The 22640-nt window shown below is 34.4% G+C and overlaps 1 protein-coding gene across 2 annotated transcripts in view; it reads left to right on the top strand.

Moving 5' to 3' along the window:
• The window catches only part of Exoc4 (exocyst complex component 4), a 734966-nt gene that overhangs the window by 59584 nt on the left and 652742 nt on the right, over positions 1–22640 (top strand). For both annotated transcript variants that reach the window (XM_005377540.2, XM_013510636.1), the window contains exons 4-5: positions 2865–3049; positions 11878–11984. In XM_005377540.2, coding sequence (XP_005377597.1) covers positions 2865–3049; positions 11878–11984 — 292 coding nt within the window. The remainder of the gene's footprint in view (positions 1–2864; positions 3050–11877; positions 11985–22640) is intronic.

Here is a 22640-nt window from a genome sequence, read left to right as displayed (position 1 = left end):
CTGTGAGCCAAAATAAGTTTTTACTCCTCTTAAATTATTACTTCAAGGGGCTGGGGATTTAGCTCAGCAGCACAGCACCTGCCTGGCAGACGCAAGGTCGTGAGTTCAATTCCTGGTACTGGAAGAAAAACAAAAAATCAACCAAACAAAAAAAATTGTTACTTCAAGTATTTTATGCCAGCAGTAGAAAGCTAAACACATGAGTGAAATAATTTATAAAATAACCATTTCCCATATATTACAAATCTTTTTTTTAGAACCGTAGTTAAGTACATTTCTTAATGTAGAATATATAATTTTTTCTCTTTTAGTAAATCCCACATACTTGGAAATACTTGGTGAATATTTGGAAAACAGATACCACAGTACAACAAAAGTGACTATCAGTGATGGTCTCTTAAGTTGACTGTGATTGCACCGCATTTTCCTTTAAGTCTGAACTTTATGGTGCAGGCTCTTTAAAAGGTGTAAAGAAAAATTTCAGGTCTTTAACTGATGTTCTGGAGATCAAATGTTACATTGATAACTATTTCCTTCAAATTGGTTTGAGTACCACTTAGTAAAGTTAGGTGAGGGCAAACGACGACCTTGCCTAACTTCCATAATTTTAGTTTTACAAATAGACTTTTAATAAGTAAAGACCAGAAAATAAATTATGGTATTTTCTTATAGAAATGAGAGACTCTTCTTTGTGTTTGTAGTGAGGTTTTCAAACTTTGAAGTTTTAAGACTATCCTTGATTAAATACATGTTAATTGTACTTGTGTTTTGGGTCAAAGAAGCAAATTGAGAAATTTTATTATTTAAATGATTATAGTGGTTTAATAAAGGAAAAGATCCCTAAAATGCTGCATTAAAACACCATGTAAATCCTCTCTGAAGTTTCTGTACCCATAGAATAAATAGGTACTATTAAAAAATAATTTCTGTGGGTACTTAGTATGTGCCAGGCCCTGTGTTAAGTATTTTTCCTTAATTTTTAAAAATTGATTTGTCCTTCTGAAAGTTGATGTTGTCATGCAGTTTTGTATTTGGAACATGAATTGTTTGGGTTAAAAATGTTCATGCAAATTCCTACAAACAAATCAAGTGTGGCTGTGCAGTGGGTGGTTTTTTAGGCTTAAATATCTCAGCTGGATTTAATTACCTTAAGGGATAAGGCTACATGATGGACCAGTGGCTTACCAAATTATTTTTCATTTTCTGGATCTTGATGTCACTGAAGGTTAATGCATCCTCTTTTCTTTGCTAGAGACCCAAGTTAAAATCTATTTAGGGCATAAGTGTAAATGAATTTGTTGTTGTTTTCTCTCCTTGGGGACACTTTGGTCATTTTGTGAGTCTGCCTTTATGTTTGGAATTGTTGGCAGCTTGCACAGGGCCCAGGGGCTCTGGTAGCAGGAGCGGTTGCAAGTCAGGGTGAAAATGAACTGGCAGGCTTCAGAGGGCAGAGCTGGCCCAGGGCTTGTCACTCTTCCATCCCTTGATTCTTTCTTGCCTAACTTAAGGAAACTTATTTGCTACTGACATTTGATTATAGCATATCACAAAACAAGTGATGTGTTTGTGAGTTAGCCATTGCTTTTTTCTTTTTTGTTTAACTATTTCATGCAGTTTGTGTTTGGCAGCTTCCAAGCTTTCTGTATTCAGTGTTCACAAACATCTAGATGAGTCCTTAGAGTGTCGTAGATCTGTAATTAACGTTTTTGCTCATCAGTGTGGTTCAAGGCTTGTATTATCTATTGCTTTTGTGTAAATGCTTTATTTTTTAGGGCGTCTTTGTATTCATAATTAATTTAATGGTTTTACCCAGAAGTAAATAGTGTTATTAATTATTGCCTTCATCTATACCTATTGAGAATATATACACGTGTAACCTAAGTAGGGTGTAGTCGTAGGTCTCTGTCCCTCAAGAAGTTGGTCTGCTTTTTTCTCTCCAAGCTTAGTTTATAATCATCTCTTTTCTATTATTCCTGTTATTTCTTTTACATTCTTTGTGTTTCCCACTTTATCTTTTTTTTCCTCCCAAAGAATAGTACTTAGAGTATTTGCTTCATGCTTTTCTTTGAAAAGATAGAAATATTTTTATTCATAGACAAACACAAATATAATTTTATGTACATGAATAAAAAGGATCATACCATATATGCTTTGTTTCTTCTAAGTTACAGAATTTCAAAGTCATTTGCTTTAGACTTACAGGAGTCTTATTTTTTCCATTTCTTAAAGGCATCTCTACCCCAATTTGATTCATTTATCATTCTTTGGACAATTTTTTTTTTTTTTTTTTTTTTTAAACCAGGAATCAAACTCAGGACCTCATGTTTCCCAGGCAGGTGCTGCACCACTGAGCCAAATCCCTGGCTCATTCATCATTTTTACCCTCAAAATCTTCCTAACTACTGTATAGCAGTCGTACCTTCCTCTCTGTAATGTATCCTGTATCTTGTATTCGCAAGTCAAGTCCTTTTTTCAAAATGGGTCAGCCTGGGAAGTGGGATGATTGCTGTTTTCCACTTACACCATTCATGTAAAACATGTGTTTACCTTTGTGTGTATGTGTACATGTGTCCTTTGACAAGCAGTATGTATGGAAATACGTAGTACATGCAGTTTTGTTGTGGTGTTTTACATACTTTCATATTTATCTTCGTCAAGCATTTTTTTATCTTTGTCTTTCTTAGATAATAAACTTTTTAAGGGCAAAAGTAGGTCTGTCTATGTGATACTATGCAAAACCGGCTGTATGCTGATAGGGTTCTCATAAACTTTCTTTTGAGAGTACCTTAAATGTCTTTTTCTTACTTATAATATTGCCAGGTTATTTAGTTGTACTTAAAAGACTCTTCTGTTTTCCTTTTCAGGTGTCAGCTGTAGAGTCTTTGGAGGGTCCCCTGCTCCAGGTGGAAGGATTGAGTGACCTCAGGCTAGAGCTTCACAGCAAGAAGATGAACCTCCACCTGGTTCTCATAGATGAACTGCACCGGCACTTGTACATCAAATCCACTAGCCGAGTTGTGCAGAATAACAAGGAAAAAGGGAAAATGAGGTTGGTTAAATGGCCCCTTTGCTACAGTATCTTGTGGCAATTATTGGAAGAATTATTCTTCTTTTTCTAGAATATTGTGTATTTTACCTTTTCTTTATCTCTGAAACAAACATGGATGTACACTATCAGATGGTTCATGTTTTGTGAGACTGACATCAACTTTTGTCTGTTGATTCATTGTACATTTACTGAAGTACTCTTCAGTAAGGATATATAAGAAGAATTTCCTGTGGACCTGTTATATACAGGATAAGAGACACTCTTGCTTATCTTAGAAGGAAGTGAAAATAATCTGTGAATTGGACAGTGAAGTCAAATTAAGAAATATAGATATATGAACTAAAGTTGTACTGTCTTTGTTACTTAGGTATATGTTCAGCTTTGAGCAGTTTTCCTACTGGAATAGTTCAGGAGAGGTTCAAGGAGAATACTTTTCTTTTATCCTGTGGCTGATTGTAGTGTAGCTCTACATTTAAGGGTCTGGGTGGGTCTAAGAGATTCATTTGGTTAGTATAGATCTGGTAGGGAGTACAACTAGATCTTAATATAGTAGAATGTTGGGGCTTTGAACGTGTCTCAGATAGCTGTGCGTCATAGCTATCCTTGCAACATTCCTTTAAATAGCCATGCAGTTTTTTCAGAGGTGATTTTTAGCACTATCTACTGAAATACACATATTTATGCATCCAGTGCTGTACCAAAACAACACTAAAAGTACAGCATGTTGGGAATGATGTCTTTAAACTGTATGCTGTTTGAACAAAAGGTTTCTTCAGTTTAGTCAGAGACCTTGATAGAAAGAGAGCTATTTCTACCTCTTTTCAGCATATGTGGGTTAGAAAAACTTTGCCAGGCACAGAAATTGAGCTGGAGAATGAGTACTTGAGGATACCTTTAAGACTAGATTTGAATAAGGAAACGATTGATTATCCCTTTTAGCAGAGAATAAGGTAGTGTTTGTATGTGTGTATATGGCAGGTGCTAAGGAAATTTTTTTCTAGTGCCTAGTCATAAACAGAAGATCTGAATAGCTTTCTTCCCATGCAAAGATAAATAACAAAATCATTGTGAGTCCCATGTAAATTCCCGTAGCATAAAGGGAAAATAGACATTACTTTGAGGATGCAGAGGAAGAAAATTTACTTGAAGAAAGAGTTTTGTAAAGCAAACAAGAAAAATCCAGGAGAGTTAAACTTGAGGTTTCTCAAAAGGAGCAGGAAGCATGATGTAGTAGATTGATGATTGTTCATAACTGCTCCTTTCTCTTCCACTTGAATGGGAGAGGTATATTGGCTCCCCTTTGGTTTTTGGGTGTTTGCTTTTGTGATTTGTTAGGCCCTGTGTTACAGACCCTTGAAATGTGCTTAGGCTGGTGAGTGTGCCCTTTGTGCCTCTGGTATTTGTCATGCTGGTACTTGTCCCAGGAGGAAGAAGAGAGACACACCAGGAACCAACAGATCTGCCCCACGTTGGATCAGCTGGTCTCTAAAACAGAAAATAGATGCTTGTTCTGGAACGTCAGTGAGCTGTTGTGACTGTGTGCAGCAAGCATATAGCTTCTATGAAACAGTAATGGAGAGCAGTAAGAGTGCAGTAGGGAGAGAGACTAAGAGAGCTAAAACATGAATACAGTGTAAGAGAAACAAAAGTGAAGTAAAGAAATTTAAATATATGAAGCATAAAAGAGAAGAACAGAATCAGTGCTGTACAGGGAGAGCTTTTTTCCTCCTCATGAAAAGGAAAAAGAAAAGGTGATGCAAGAAAGATGATAAATATGGAAGACGGAAGGAGTAACCAATTCAGTGATTGTAGATATTCTGGAGGGTTACACTAAAATGGTAGTGTTATGGGCTGATTATGTTTTTATTAGTGTACATATTTATATTTAAAGGTTGTGTATTGTTTAAAAATCACTGGAGAAGACACATCAACATAAGCATATTCTCTGTTTCAAAGGGTGATGCATTAGGTAGGACTCTTGTTTGCAAAAAGCAGAAATCAGTCCTGATAACTAAAAGAAGAAAGGAATTTATTGGAAAGTTATCTGGTATTTCACAGACTCTATAGGAAATCTGCATAGTCAGGTTCTGAATTCCAGGAGGAACCAAGCCATATTAAGCAACTAAGCACTCAGTCTTGGCCACAGGAAAGGTCTGCTAGGGTTACTATCACGGCTGGCACCATGCCTGTCATGACTGGATTTAAAATTCCCCTGTAAAGAATCTCTACATATTCTTTTGTCTTTTATCTCCTGAAAATTTAAAGTCTTGTGTGGAAGCACCCATTTTCTGAGAACTCTGGCCTGTATCTGGTCTCCTTCAGTTTCCACAGCAGGAAGTAGAGCTCTCTTCTCATTTTGACTCAACAATAAGGATTTGATCCAAATATAAGGACAGAATATATAAATATATATTCAGGTAATTGATTATAAACAAACAACAAACACCCAACAACGAATTTCTATTACAGGAAAAATAGGGGAAGTCACCTGGAGGCATAACCATATGAAGAACAGAGCTTTTTGAAGTAGAAAGTAAACCACTCATAGAACTGATACATAAGAAGGTGTACATGCTCATTCATGATTTAGATTCCAATTAAATCCAGTTGAGGTTTTTGAAACTATTAAGTGAAATCTGAAGTTCATAGGGAAGAATAAGTATGAGAATGTAAGCATTGCTTAAAAAATTCAGAAAGTAGTATGAGAGGGTAGTTTTCTTACACGATATTAAAGTATATTGCAAAGCTACTTGAAGCAATACAATGCAGGCATACATAGAAAATCATATTGCTCTATTTAGAGTTCAGAAATTAACCCCAGGATTCATAAGACTTTAGAATTTTTTAACCATAGTTCAGTTCAGTGGAGGGATAAGAGATAAAGGCTACTTAGTAAATAGTGTTGAGCCAGTTGGCTATTGATTTGAAGAAAGTAAGTTTAGATACTGTTATGATTGATACATTGTGTCAGCTGGGGAATCTAGAGATTTGACTAAGTGACTCAGCAGAGAGCTGGGGTGCTTACTTTGTATTCATCCTGAGCCTGGGCAAGAGGAGAGCGTAGAGACTATGTGAGAGCTACATCCCCTTAGGTGAGGGTAACCTGTTTACAATGTAAGGGAGAGAAAGAGGCTGCTTGCGGCCATTCCCCCTTTTGCTCTTGTTGTTTTTGCTGTTCTGCTGCCATGAACGTTTGCCCTCTGCCATGTGCCACCCTGTCTCGGAGCCAGCCAAGTATGGCCTGAAACCTCCACAAACTGTAAGCTAAGCAAACCTTTCCTTCCTTAATTTTGGGCGTTGGGTATTTTGTCTCAGCAACGAGAGAAAAGTAACTAAGACAGATACCTATCTTCTTTATATAGAGAAATTCTAGTTAGATTTATAAATCACACGAAAAAACTATTAGCAATGGAAAAATAATACAGAAGAATATGTGTGGAAGAAGCTTTCCAAAGCCTATCAGGAAACATAAAGACCGGTGTTAAAGAATTTAGCTTTTTAACAACTCAAAGAGCATTGACAGTACAGAGGATTCAAAAGGTAAAACACAGACTCAGAAAAATATGTATAGCATGTAAAGATTTAATCTAAAATATAAAAGTGATAAGAGGTAATGTATAGATTTATACAAATGTAAATGGATAATTAGTATAGTAAATTATATAATGTCCTGAATAGAGATATCCAACTTTGAGAAGTCAAATGTAAGTTTTTATCATCAGATAATCAAGTTAAGGACATTCACAGAACGCTTTGTTGGCAAGGATAGGGGATGAATACTTCTCTTTGTGGTTGAATAACCAATATACTGTTTTAGAAAAAATTTGCATATTCTTCAACTGTGGAATTTCATTTTTGAGTCTATATGCAGCAAAAATAATACTATTTCATATTAATATATGTAACAGAATATTCATTGCATTATTACAATATACATAGCAGGATGTTCATTGCAACATTATTAGTAAGAAGAACAAAAACCCACACAACTTCAATGTTCATGAAGAAGAGTATGGTAAATGAATTATGATATAATCATTCCACATAATATTGAACCTTATAATAAGTGTGAAAGATTTCTCTGTGCTGATGTGATAAGATTTCTAAGATGTATTATTGGGTCCTGAAAGCAAGTTGAAAACCACTGTATGTTATTTGAACTCATTGTGTAAAAATTGCATGGATAGATATTTAAATATGTATCTTCTATATGTAGACGTACGTGTTTGTGTATAAAAAATTCCTAGAAGGATAATGCCAAAGCACTTCTAAGGAGTTAGCTGTAGGAAGTAGAAATGCGGACTAGAAAGAGGAAAGGACTTCCTTTTCTGCACCAGGAACATGTATTACTTTAATAGCACTATAATATTGGTGATGAATCTGAAGATTTTTTTAAATGAAATGGGAAAATGTTTAGGTTATAATGTTGAAGAGGAAAACTAAGATGCAAAATTATCCAGGATAGGGGACTGGGGATATAGCTCAATGGTGCAAGCGCCTCCCTTGCAAGCTTAACGTCCTGAGTTCGATTCCCGGTACTGGGAAAAACCAAAAAAAAAAACAAAAACTATCCAGGATAATTCAAAGAAGGTTGAAAACAGAGCATGTGTGCCTTTCGCATGTGTGTGTGTGTGTGTGTGTCTGTGTGTGTATGGGGCAGATGGAGAGACTTTCCATGTAAAATATTTTGAAAGATACTTCATCAAAATGATCTTAATGGATTGCTTTTTCTTTATAGAATATTTTTTAAAAGAACGTATACCTTTAAAAGCATATAAAACCAAGCAAATGTAATTAAAAATGGTTAATCCTTTTACTTATTGCATGCATCGTGGATTACTTGATTTGATCTCACTTCTTTGGATGTCCTGTAGCAAGTGAAGGACAACATTTCAAACCTATGGATTTGGTGTCCATATTTGTTTCTCAGTGTGTAAAGAATATTCTGGACTCTACTGTATTACTTGGTTCCTTTTTTATTTTTACATTTATTTTTCTGTTTACAGATCTGTTTTCTTATGTAATTCTTTTTTTCCCCGTTTCATTAGACTTCAAATTTTTAAACATATTTTTATTTTCTATTACCATATCTTCACCCTTGGCCTGTCATTTAGAACCATGACTCTTTTAAACTTTATATCCTCTGAGTCACTCATTACACTTTCTGTATGTTCATCCAGAGCTTAGAACTGTGAGGCATTATTATATCAGCCATTCCTGTTTCATTATTCAGTTAAACTTTCTTATTAAAGGTGTATTATCTTTGAAAAATATTTCTCAGCTTAGTCTGATTCAGTATACCTTTATGAGTGTTTATCTTTTGACAGGTACTCTACCAGCTGTTCTGGTTACAGAGGTGAAATACTAGTTACTAGAGTTTTAGCTTCAAGTTCTGCTCACCCATCTCAGTCTTTGGTTTGACAATAAAATCAGCCAAGTGAGCTGGGGTTACAAATTTCAGACATAGTTTGGGCCCATTTACTACTAAGTGAAGGGACAGAAAAATGCTCCAGTGAAAAAGCAAATGTTTAATAAGCTGTTAGCACTTCTAACACTTTTTTAAAAAGGAGAAATTTTCATGGATTGAAATTTTGAAACTGAGCATAATTAGAGGCCCATCCTACCTAGTTGGATGGTCAGTTAATCGGTAGAAAGTCCTTTGGGTTATGGTGGCAGTAGTTGCTTGTTTTTAGTGCAGGTTAATTTGCTTTATAGTTTCCCTGTCCTTCACTGTGTTAAGTAGAAAAACACATTCACTCATAATATATAATTGATGATTTTGGTGCAACTACTGTGTCTTATTCTAGGTGGAATTTAGTGTACCTCAGCTGTTGTTTAAGTATGAATGATACTAATAGATTTAAAGTAAAAATTTGTAATTGTGTAGTATTTAAAAAGAAAATAGCTCTTCTCAATATTTCTTTTAAAATAAAGCAGTTCAGAGTGTTCATATTAATTACAGAGTTAAACAGAACAGTATTTTAAAAATATTTTTTACTTATTTTCTACAATATTTAGAGAGATTCAAAACTCTCTGAAGGAATTAATACTTTCTAAATTTCATTTAAGATGTGTGGTAAGAGGAGACCCTTCTTCTCTCTTCTGAAATGAAAAATATGGTCCCTAATATTTTTTATTTTTTTTTTGTGGGGGGAGGGTTTGAGTTTTTTCTGGTACCGGGAATTGAACTCATTATCTCGTGCTTGCCAGGCAGGTGCTGTGCCACTGAACTAAACCCCCAGCCCCGGTCCCTAATATTTTAGTATGATACTCTTATGTATATGAATACCTGCTTCTCTACTGAGCTTTATGCCTGTAGTCACTAAATGACTGTGTGTGCCCCCTTTTTTCTGGAACTTTTGAAACTGAATCCTTCCATAGAACAAGAAAAAAACAAAGCCTAAAAATTATTTCCAGAGTGACTTGCCTTTATGTTAGTGTTCACAAAGGAGAAAATTGAGGCCTAAGGGAAAATTTCAGAGAGAGAGGGAGAGAGATGAGTCTATGAAAATAGTTTTTCAGTAAATTGACTTTCTGGAAGTTTATTGATGCAGTTTGAGGACCCTTCTGGCTCTGATTGTAAAGTTGAGAGGTTATGCTTTTCAAAGTTGAAATGGCAAGCTGTTTATCACTGTATTTAACTGAAATGTATTTTGTAGGTTAAAACTGAGAAAATAAGCATAGATTTTCATCTAATGTGAGTCATATACGCATCTGTGTTCATAGAAGTATGTGCTATTGTACTTGTGTGTGCACACACACCAGTGTGCACACAGTATGTGCTAACTGTATTTCTTTATTATTAATTAGGCTTGGCAGGCAGCTATTCCAGCTATTCATTATCTGAATTTTACTGCTGTTAGTTATCCTCCTTTATAAATAATTCTTCTACTTTGTTATTTAAATATTTATAAAATGAATTCTACAACTTTCCTGTCATTTAAAGTTGAAATTAGTTTTTTTCTTAATTACTCAGTAATGGCAGTGTATACCTCAGTGATTATTTTGTTTCTGTAGTTATGTGTTCTCAGAGGATAGAGGACTGTTTAAAGCTGCTTTTCTAATTGTGAGTAAAATTCAGGTAAAAGAGGACATTTTTGAGAGTGAAAAAATGAGACAATAAAAGTAGGCAGAAAAAATGAAAGATGCTAAATATATGATCTAATTGATTTTATAAGTATATAAATTATTATGATATACTATTGGATTTGAAGACTTGGCTTTTTTTTTTTTGTCTTTTTGAGACAGGGTCTCACTGTGCAGTTCAGGCTGACCTTGAGCTCACTTTGTAGCCCAGGCTGGCCTCAAACTTGCAACGATCCTCCTGCGTCAGCTTCCCGAGTGCTGGGATTACAGGGGTGTGCCACCATGTCCTGCTTGGCTTTTCTTAAGATAATTTAGATAATGTGTAACTTGGTAGAAAAACGTTACTGGAACTAACTATGCCAGTTCAATTTCTGCTAATTGCTGTTTTTGTTACTTTCATATTTTATACTTCACTTGAGTTTTATTCAACCTATAAGTGATTATAAGTATTAGAATACTGCTGAGTTTGCTTTAGCTTTTATCTTCATCATGCTTGCTTCTTTAGCACTGAGCACTAACTGATGCTCAAGAGTTGTTTGAATAATGGTTTCTTCTTTCTTGGAACAAGGGAAAAGGAACAATTTAATGACTATTAGAATCATCCTCAAGGCCTAGGACAATGGTTGACACATTATTAACATTCAGTAAAAATAGTAATACGTGAAGTGATAGTTTTGCTTTTTAACAAATCTTGTTATTCAAAATTTTCTGAAAACATGGCTTTTTTGGCAAGCGCAAGGTCGTGAGTTCAGTTCCCGGTACCGGAGAAAAACCAAAAAAAAAAAAAAAACAAACAAACAAACAAAAAAAACCATGGCTTTTTAAAATTAATGTAAAAATAAACAGAATGTTGACAGTGTAGTTCAGTAGTAGACTGCTTACCTACCATATAGAAGTCCTGGGTTTGATCTCAAGCACTGGAAAAAGCATTATGAAATAAAATATACACATATCAAAAGCAGCATGGGAAGGAAATAGGGACATATGTATTCTGGGAGAGGGTTTCAGATGTACATAGCTGTACACATCCCTTCATCCTATTTGGAGAGATCCTTCCCATGACTGTGGGGTCCTCCTACCACTGGCTCCTCTGCCTTTATGATCTACTTTGAAAGTCAGTTCTACTGCTGCTGTGTTTGTGGACTGAAAAGACTTGAGACTTGTGGCCTTGGCTTCCATACCGCTGGGACTGGAGTTAGACAAGCTCGAACTGGTAGGTACAGTTCAAGTAGATGATTGAATTTCTTGAGGAGTAGGTCCCAGGTTTCCTCTGCCTTGGCATTGCCTACATTCTTGCATTTAACAAGTGTTTTTGAATAACAAGTTACCTTGAAAATTTAATTGTATTTTGTATAATCTTTGCATAATTTAAAATCAGTGTGTTTTATTTAGTTTTTGTGACAGTGTCATTTCTACTTTTGTTGGGGATAAAGTAATCTTTAATATGGGTACAAAGGAGGCTACTACAGTTGTTTGGAATGATATATCATTATATGGTGGTGATTCATATGTTCTGTGAAGCATCAATGTGAAAAGAAAACAAACACTTGGAACACTTAGAATATATCTTTATACCCCTAAATATGATGTTACCCCTTCATGGTAATATGCTAGAGAGATATTTGAAGTCACAGAGTAAAGAGGGGTCATGATCAAAAAGAAAGAGATAAGGGCAGGGTATTGAGTGTCACTTCATTTGGTTTTTGGAGAAAGTGGTAACTGCTGTTCTTTCTCTCCTGCAGCTCCCATGTGAAGGATACCTCTCCTGGCCCTCTGATTGATGTTACAAATCTCCCTACTCCACGAAAATTCCTAGATGCTGCTCAGTATTCTGCTGGAAGCTCAGTTGGTAAGTTTTTCATTCTTGAGGCCCTGAACTTTCTATTATGCTGAAAAACCTAGAAAAAAAAAAACTGTGGGAGCTGGTGGGGCTATGGCTGAGAGGGCCTTGGAGTGTGTAATGAGCCCTCTGTGACCCTCCCAGGAAATACAGTATACAATAAATGGCCGGGCCTGTTGCATTATCAGGGTTGAAAACTGGCAGTTAACTAAAACCTTCCTGCAGATTCTAGCTGTGCATATTTTATTTTACCAGCAGTACTAAAGTTGCATTTGAGTGCTTTTTGGTAGAGCACGTACTTCCCTGCTTTCTGTAACCTGTGTTGTTCCTATGCACTTTTACCCAGTTGTTTCATGTATTGCATTTCATGCCTAATTCTTGCGAGCTTCTGAGTGTGTGACTCCTGTCCTCTGATGTATTTCTTTTGTGCCTTCCAGTGGCCTCACTACTTCCTAGTGTATCTGCACACATTCACAAACGGAACACATTTTGAAGAAACATCCATAAATTAATAGTTTTTTTTTTTTTTTTCTGGGGGATAATCTAGTATCCTTCTGAATAAGGCAAGAGAGCCATTTTGGCCTGCGTTTAAGGTTAAGGATGTGAGGGGCATACTTTGGTGGAGAGATGTAAAGGTATAGAGGAATCTTCTGGAGTGTTTTAAACTTGCCCCATCTGTGAGAGTTGCCCCCCAGCCAGTCTTGGACAGTTTTTGGGTGTCTGCAAAGGGTCTCTTTGTCCTTGCAGCTTTTGTTTGGGGATGTGAGGATTGGAAGTAAGTTTCGTGATGCTTATCAGGTGATCATGTGGCAGCCGTAATCCTCAATGTCTTTCAAAAAATACTAATGTCTGTTAGCCACCTTTCTAGATAATAATTTGTATAGTTCTTGTAAGATCTACAGTTTTATAGAGCATGACATAAAGTAAAAGTAGAAAAGTTGAAATAATTTGGACTCAATCAATACATTTTGTATTTGTTTTGAAAGCTTAACAATACATTACTAGAGCTTGTTACTAGAGCTTATTTCATTAACCCTTAAAATGTCATTTAATTAAATTATTTTAGAGTTATTTAGGCTTAGAATCCTGAGGTTTATTACTTTTCCTGGAGAAAATTATAGGTGTTATTTTGTAATAGATTTTTTCTTTTGTCAGTTTACCTAGTTACTAAGTTCTTGAAAAAATTCCAAACACTGATTTTTATTATAATACTTTAAAAAAATTTATACTCAAGCTTCTCCATAAAATTAAAAAAGGTTTTTTTTTAAAAATCTTTTTCTGATATACTATTGCTTTTCAGGCTTTGACAATACTTTGAGCTTTTGTAGAGTGTAGAGTTATGAATGAAAAATACATTTTTATTTTTGATTTGTATTTTACCTCTAAATTTTTGGAAATTACCAATTGTTATATCTTAAAATTTTTGTAATGTGAATCATTGCTGCTTAGCCTGATTATATTAATTTGTGTAAATGTTACTGAGCCAAATAAAAATTTTGTTTATCAAGAAATGATTGGGTAAGCTTTTCAAATGAAAGTGTTGCATAAATGTCACATAAATGAAAAATGCCAGTTATGGCCAATTCAAGTAGAAATTGATTTTGCTACACATATTATTTTTAATAAGAACCTTTACTTTTTGATGGGTACTTTTTCTGTCAGATCCTGCAGTAGGCATTTGCCACTTGGTAGAGTTCATAGTGACACTTTGGCCTTATTAGGAACAACTTGATACCATTAAGGAAATGGCTTTTAGAAATAAGTACAAACTTTTTTTTTGTCTTTGTGAAACAGTGTTTCACTGTGCAGTTCAGGCTGGCCTTTAACTCACTTCATAGCCTAGGCTGGCCTCGAACTCAGAGCAATCCTCCTGCCTTAGTCTCCTGAGTGCTGAGATTGTAAGTGTGCACCACTACGTCTGGCTTAAACATTACTTTCTAGAAGGGCTTATTCTCTTTACTATTTTGGAGACTGTTGATTTCATGAGTTTTCTGTGGGTAAATTAAAATATTAGTAGCCCCCTTTTTATAGAGGAGAAAATTAAGGTATATGGAGGTTAATAATTGGCTTAAACTTGTAAAAGTAGAGAGGTGATTTTTAATTCAGGACCCAGGCTCCAGAGTGTACTCTTTTAATCAATTCGTTTTGCTAAAAATAAGTTAGGTATTCTTTGCATATAGTTTAATATTCACACAAATGTAGTGGCTCAGACAATATGCACTTTTTATCTTACAGTTTTATAGGTCAGAAATCAAACAGGAGTCTAACTGGTTTAAAAAGTAAAGTATTGGCAGGGCTGTGCTCCTTCCTGGTGGTTTGAAGAGGGATCTATTTCTTTACCTTTTCCAGCTCCTATAAGCTGCCACTTTGCTTGGCTCCTGGTCTCCTCCTTCTGTGTTCAAAACCAGCAACCATAGGTGACATTCTTCTTGAGTTGCGTCTTTTTGATCCCCTTTTTTCTTTCTTAAGGATTCCTATGATTAGATTGAGTCCATCTAGACAATTCAGGATGACATATCCATCCCAAGGTTTTTAAACTTAATCACAGCTGCAAAGTGTCCTTTGTGTGTAAGGTAATCTATACACAGGCTTTGAGGATGAGGAATTGGTATCTTTGAAGAACTATTATTCTACTCACCACACTCTACATTGCTGACTTTCTGACTTAAGTTATCTTTAGTACCCAATGTGTGAAAAATTTGACTTGAAATTATGTAGTGAAGTCTTTTTTTTAAAAGTCATTTCATTTCTGGTCTTTAGGACTATATTAATCTGGATCACATTATTAAAGGAGATTGTATAAATGAGGAAGATATAAATTATATAGAGACTGAATAAAATGACACTAAGTACATGTAAAAGCATGGGGCTGATGAAATATACTATAACAAAGGGCAGAAATTTTGTCTTATTCTTAATAAAGAACAGAAAGTCCTAAGAGTCTATTTGTGCAGTGCTGTGTAAGTCAGTCTGGAAAGTAATAGCCATTTTCAGCAGGGAGTTTAACATAGGCTCTTAAAGCTCCCCTCTCATCTTGTGAAACAGTAGGATTGCAGGTGTAATCCATTAGAATTGACAGTTTCATAGAGGAAGTTCCAATAGGGAATCCCTGGGTAGAACAGATTTCCCATTGGGGTGCCATAAATTAAGGTTGGAGGTGATTCCTGAGAACTTTCAGGTTATTATTAATTAAATGAGAATTTTGACGGCTTGTGAATGAGTCTTTTTTTAGATATCTTTTTTAGAGGTAGAGTTATGAATGACTTTTCTGTGAGAGATTTTCTGTCATAGTTTATAATTGATAGTTTGCCAACTATATTTTATTGTTTAACAGATCCAGCAATCCTATGAGATAATTGAAGCAAGTACTCTTGTCATTACAATTATGAGTATTATATTTTAATCTATTATATTTAAGTGTATGGTCACATTTAATGTATTATAAAAGTTGTATGGACTGATGTATGTGTATGCATCATTTAATTAGAAAAGAAAACATTTACTTATAAAATACAAAGTTATGTCACAGGTTGGCAGAAGCAGATAATAAATTAAAAAAATGATTAACATCTGCTTAGCTTTCCTACTACATATTACTGAAGAAAAGAAACAGCATAATAAAGAACTGGGTAGGTAATGAACAACTGGCAGAAAGAAGAGTCTGTATACGTGGCATTTGTCAGTGAAGGTTAAGTATCTGGAGTACATGAAGAATCCATATAAATCAATATAACAAACTAATAGAGTAATAGGCAGAAATGGGAGTGTGCAGTTTGAGAAACTCGTGCTGGTATATATAAGAGAAACTGCTATAGTCTAGTTAATTAGGTATTATTTTAAAAATAATTTTACAAATCTGGAAACTGATTCCAGGCAGATTGAATAACTGATACATATTCAACTGAGATGGTTGTTGATGGAACGTGACCTCATGCTGTTACTACTCTAAATTTGCAGATGATGCATTTTGCAAGCCTTTCTCTTATTTTTCTCAACACTCATAGTATTTTGAAACACACAGGGAAACTATTTTCTGTTTGGATGTAGTAAGTTAGGTAGAAGGATGGGAGAGGTGTGGAAAAGCCAATAGTTGTCGTACAAATGTTGGTTTAAGCTTTTGGACTCCTTGTATGTCTCTTCATTTGGACAAACTGCCTTTGAACCATTTTCACTGAGCGATTACTCCCTGATTACACAGGCATTTCATCTGGATTTTTTATTCATTTTATTCACATTCCTGTGGGGATTGCTGTGATTATGGCCATAATGAAACTGGACTTCTTTCCTTTATGGTACCAGCATAAATTAAGCAATAGACTTAAAAAAAAACACAAATTAAATGTTTTTTTTTGCCTTTGCTGGTATTTTCCTGATGTATATTGTATTCCATAAAGTCTTGTCTGAGGTTCAATATTTATTTTAAGATTCTTTCAACACAGAGTAGGTGCTAAGTATCCTAACATAAGAGGAGATGAAGTTTTTCCTCTTAGAACTCAAACATATATAGAATTACGAACATCTGACTCTCCAAACTAGTAACTTTTTTTTTGTTTCGTTTTGGTTTTTTTCCGGTACTGGGAATCGAACTCATTACCTCACACTTGCCAGGCAGGCACTGTGCCACTGAGCTAAATCCCCAGCCCCCCAAAATAATAACTATGACACCTTTTGAGTTACTTCTGTCCTTTGGTTAGGGCCTCCATTGGCATTTCCAACCATTGTTTTTACAATGTCTTTCTACACTATATGTTTTAAATGCTATTGATTTCAATGTTTGATCATAGGCACAGTTGAAGAATAACTATATATAAGGGAGGCTAAGTTTAATAAATTAATAGTTTGTATATTTCTAAATGTAAAAAATAAGGCCAGATATTATTTAAAATTTTATTATAACTATTATAAAATAAGAACATTATATTATTCATACTTTAGGGATCAATATTTTCATCACCCCCATATATTTCCCACTAGATTAATAACATAATTTTTTTGGGCTGGGGATATAGTTAAGCAACACAAGCACCTGCCTTGGAAGCGCAAGGTCCTGAATTCAATTCCGGGTACCAAAAAAAACAAACTTAAAATTTTTTTCCATGTTCACTTCAAAGTCTTTTTTTATCACTTCAAAGTCTGTTTATTTTAGTTGTTTTGGTAGTAGGGCACGAACCTAGGGTCTTCATACAGAGAAACATCCCCAGGCCATTTTTAATTTTTGAGATGGGGCTTGCTAAATCACTAGGGTGATTAGGCTGGGCTTGAACTGGCAATCGTCCTGCTTCTGCCTGTCAGATTGCTGAAAGTACAGTCTTGTCATACCAGCCCTGGCTCATTTGAAAGCATTTGTAAGAGCATGAATCTTTCCTAAATTTCTTTTGTCTTCTATCATGGAGGTGGCTACTATTTTGAAATCATTCTGTATATCTTTTTCCTACATGTTTTCATGCTTATACTATGTGCGTGTGTATGTGTGTGTGTGTGTGTGTGTGTGTATATATATATATATATATATATATATAGTAGGTATAAATATAGAAACCATTTAATATATATTCACATGTGTGTATATATAAATACTATATATTTTATATACATGTACAAACTATATTATTGTTTTGAATATTTTAGGTCTTTTGGAAATTGTGTAATAGTATACATTATTTTACTATGTAATTGGATTTTTCACTCAATATCACATTTAGAAAATTTTCTCATGTGACATGTAGCTTTGGTTTATTAATTTTAACTGCTTTATTTCACTATATAATAAACGACAATTTATCTGCTCCCCTATAGATAGATAAGGTATACATTGTTTTCAGTTTATTATTATGAACCTTATAGTAATGGTGTTCTTGTATATATTTCAGCAGGCTGGGGTTTCCTAACCATCACTCTCTTGTGTTTGAGTTATAAATATGTCTGAGGTACCAAACTCTTCATTCAGCCTTTGGAGTAGTCAATCCCCAGGCAAGTTAGTCATCTTTAGGCACATGCAGCCACTTCCATTTATCTGTTTGAGCTGCACAGTGTACTTTTATTTTCCATGTGTGCTACAGTGCCCAAAAGTTGGAGAAGCCCTACTCCTAGATTGTACATGTGTGTTTGTACTTACAGGAATGTTATTTTAAACTTTACTTTTTATAATTCCTATTTTTTTAAGAAAGGAAATTGCTGTTTACCTGATACATTGAAAACAAAAATATACATAACAAGGTGCTATGTAATGCTTAGATACATGTATACATTTTTTTAGTGTTTAATTCATGTAAACATATGTATCATCTCAAACATTTGTTACATTCAAAATCCGTTTTTCTAATCAAATTGCTTTTTAAAGTGATTGCATGAGTGCAGATGCCTCTGAGCAGTTGCATGAGCTTTTGTTTTTCATCTTGTCCTTTCTGTTGCTTATGTTAGGTTTTAAATTTTGCAGATTTTTTCCAAGTCTAACAAACTTGATATTTTTTATTTTGTTTTTGTTTATGTTAATTTGCATTTTCTGGTTTCTAGTGGATTATGCATCTTTCTATATATATAGACCATTTTGGTCTCTTGTATTTTGTCTGCTTTTTCTTGTTGTTGTTGTTATTGTTATTGTTTTGTTTTGGGGGCAAGGTCTCCCTATGTAGTTCAGGTTTGCCTTGAACTCCCTTACGTAGCCCAGGCTGGCCTAGAACTCACGGCAGTCCTCCTGTCTCAGCCTCCTGAGTGCTGGGATTACAGATGTGTGCCACCACACCAGCCATGTTTTGTTTGTTGTTTACTCAGTTTATTATTCTATTTCTTTTGCCCATTAAAATGTAAGGAAATTAAATGAATGCTAATCATTTTCTGTAAATGAATTGCTTGCATGTATCTTCCAGTTAAAGCTTCTCTTTGTATTTTCGTTATACAGGTTTTTTAGATTTTATTTTGATGTAGCTAAATTTGTTATTGTTTTCCTATATAATTCTCATTTCTTCTGCCTTATGAAATCTTTTTCTACTATATTTTCATAAAAGTGGTTTGCACATGTTTTAATATTTTATAGACTTGCCTGTCTTAAGCTAGTTGGAATTTGTTTTTATTAGAATTGAGTTTTGTTTTCCTATGAAAAATAATTAATCCAGTGACTGATTCCAGTGATTCTCCTACCATTGACTAAAAGTTTTTTATTTTTTATTTTTATTTTTTTTTTTTGTGGTACTGGGGATCGAACTCACGACCTTGCGCTTGCCAGGCAGGCACTTATGCCACTGAGCTATATCCCCAGCCTGACTAAAAGTTTTTTAAAATGCTTTTATTTTAGAATAGTTTTTAAATTGACAGGAAAATCACAGAGATGGTACAAAAATCCTCACTTTTTAAAGGCCATTTCAGTTATTTTTCATATTATATAGTGTTTTAGTCTTTTGTTTCATTGGACTTTTATCAATTGTTTATTTTGATGCCTGGAAAGGGAAGTTGTCCCATCTCACTCATTTTCAAAATTAGATAGGCTGTTCTTGGCCCTTTTCTTTTTCACATAGCTGTTAGAATCAATGCCAAGTTGCAGTAGATCCTGTTCGGGATGTTTTTGTTTTTTGAGATAGGGTCTTCCTTTGCAGTTCATTGGACTTTAACTGACTATGTAGACCAGGCTGGCCTGGAACATGTAGCAATCTTCCTGCCTCAGCCTCCTGAATGCTGGAATTACAGGTGTGTACCACCACACTTGGCTCCTGTTGGTATTTTGCTTAGTATTGTATTTAATTTATAGAATTAGGGAGAATTTCTATCTTTTATGGAGTCTTTCCATCTGTGAATTTGAGATAACCTTTTCATTTAAATGTTTGGCTCTATAAAAATCTTGTTTTCCTTTCATGGTAAACTCAGATGCATTACTGAGTTCTTTATATTTTTATGGTTATTATGAATCATTTTTTCTGTTACATTTTTTGTTTTGTTATACAGTTTTTCTTGTTGATTTTGTACCTAGTAGTTTTGCTGAGTTATTTAAAAAATTCTAGTACTATGTTTGAAAAATATGTTTGAATATTTTCCTGGATTTTATATGTAAACGATCATAGTATCTATAGTTAAGAGCAATTTTGTCTGTTTCTTAAAAATTAAACATTTTCCCTTTCCTTTTCTTGTATTTATTAATTTTTCCATAGTTGGGAATGTACAATATATCAGAACCGTAGAGGCAGTATGGAGTTACAGTGGAAATGCTGCACGAATGTCACAACTGAGTTTGATATTTGCTCTTAGTTTTTGACTGATTGCCCTGATTATACTGGATGAAAAACTAAAGATTGGATTTTGGGGGGCGAGTACCGGCAGTTGAACTCAGGACCTTGCCCTTGCCAGGCAGGTGCTGAGCTGCTGAGCTATATTCCTGGCCCAAATGCAATCTTTTTTTTTTTTTTTTGGGTACTGGGGATTCAGTGCCTTCTGCGAGCTAGATAAGTACTTTACCACTCAGCTACCTCCCCAGCTCTAGACTGCATTTTTGTTCTTTTTACAGTTTAAATTTTTTGTTTTAGTATCTACTGTGCTGCAAAGATATTTAAAAGTTACCATCTATTTCTCTTTATTTTTTTCAAGGGTAGCGAACATTCGAAACTGATTGTTACTTGCAGCAATGATATAGTGCTTGCCAAATCATAGTTTTCTATCATTCTTTCTTCAAGTTCTAATTAGAATTCTGTAGTGATGCAGGTTGGTGTATTCTGTGTTCATTCATTCATTCAGGATGAATTCATGGGTATTTATCTTGTGTATGGGTTATAATCAGTAACCATTATTATTTAGTTTGTTGTTGAATTGCTGGGTAGCTCCTTCAGGTTAGCCTGTAGGTCCTTCCAACGTGCCTCAATCATGTTCTGAACACTTTCTTACATTCCAGTACTGCGAGACATTTCCGGCTAACCTTGTGCATTTCCTGCCTTAGCCTTAGAATTCACCGTCTTTCTAAGGAACTCTTGTTTCTTTTATTTGCGAATGATATTTTGAAACCAAAATGTGTGTTCTACTTACACACCATATATATTTGTATACCACAAATACTCAAAACATATGCACAGATCTGTATCTATTTCTACCTGTATATGCATATATGTGAAACGTAAGTTCAATTCCAAATCAACCCACTGTATTTCTAGCCTTTTACTTCTTTTCTTCAAGTAATCCTAGTGTGCACATAAAATATGTTCATAATTGCTAACCTATGAAAAATACTTTATGACTGTGAAAACCAAATTTATTAACTTGTATAATATTTGTGTATAGTTCTATTTCTATATAATAAAGCTTAGAGTTAATGTCAGAATAGTAAAAATCTATTTAGGTTAGTCCGTTCTTCCCCAGCCTACTGTGTGTTTATTTAACTCAAAATGCATTTAGGTTGATTTATTACTGTTTTTGTATCATTTTGGTCCTCTTATATCCTGGCTTTTAATTAGCTCTTTATTTTGAGGAACATAATACAACATAATATTTTAAGCATCACAACTATGCAAAAAATACTCAGACAATGGCATTTTTCATCCTCAATCTTTCGTCTTAAGTATATTTCTTTGCTGTTCTATTTTTACCTGTCTCCTCTTGGTGTTCAATCGTATTGTTTTTTTCTTTCTGTTTCCTGTACAGTATTTCTTTTTGCTTAAGCAAACAGATAAGTGTATCTTTTCTTATATCTTATCTTTTTTCCATAGAATATAGTTATTTATTTATTTTTTATTTCAAAGAGCAAAAAACATTAAAAATGATACAGAATTTCAAAATAGGATGATAGGATATTAACAGTGGTTATTGTACTACATATTGGTATCTTCAAACTAGTTGCTCAGGTTACAAGATACAGGCATGCAAAATTGATCAGACAGTATAAGCACAAACTGTTTCTTTCAATGAACTAATGGAAATTAGTAGTACAGTTATCTTAGTTATCCTGTGTGTATATATTTTTAAATTTTCCCTTCTTTGTTCCCTTTTTTATATTTTGCTGTTTTCACTGTACAGTGCACTCTGAAAGCCCTCCATTTTGTTCACAGAGATTTTTTTCATTCTTTTTTTTAATGTCAGTGTAGCATTCCATTGTATTGATGTACCATAATTTAACTACTCTCCTATATATGTATTTAGATTGTTTTCAATATTTTGCCATCATAATCAATGATGCAATGAAAATGTGTATATGTATTTTCATATTGATTTAAATGTGTTATTAGAGTACAATGATAGAACAGAGATAGCTCAACCACAAGGTAGGTCCACATGTAAGGTTTTCTAAAGCTGTAAAAGTTTTTGTTGTGGTAAGAAACTTAGAGCATAAAATTTACCATCATAATCATTTATCAGTACAATTCATTCTTGTTACATTGTTGTGCAGGCAATCTGAAGAGGTTTCTCATTGTAAACCTGAGTTTTATATTCATTGAACAATTCTTCCTTGCCTCTTTCTCCGAACTTTTGGCAGCTAACCTTGTATTTTCTCTTCTTATGAATTTGACTACCCTAGATAGCTCATGTAAGTGGAATCATGTAGTATTTGTTCTTTGTTAAGAGCTTTTACTTGGTTTAACATTATCAAGGTGTATCCGTCTTGTACCATGTGTTAGGTGTTCCCTCCTTTCTTTCAGTTGTAAGTATGCCACATTTTGTTCATCCTTTGATGGACTGTTATGGTTTGAATCTGTG

Source organism: Chinchilla lanigera, unplaced genomic scaffold (genome assembly GCF_000276665.1).
Source record: "Chinchilla lanigera isolate Chin_1 unplaced genomic scaffold, ChiLan1.0 scaffold00009, whole genome shotgun sequence".
Lineage (NCBI taxonomy): Eukaryota > Metazoa > Chordata > Mammalia > Rodentia > Chinchillidae > Chinchilla > Chinchilla lanigera.
This window is presented reverse-complemented; position numbering and strand designations above follow the sequence as displayed.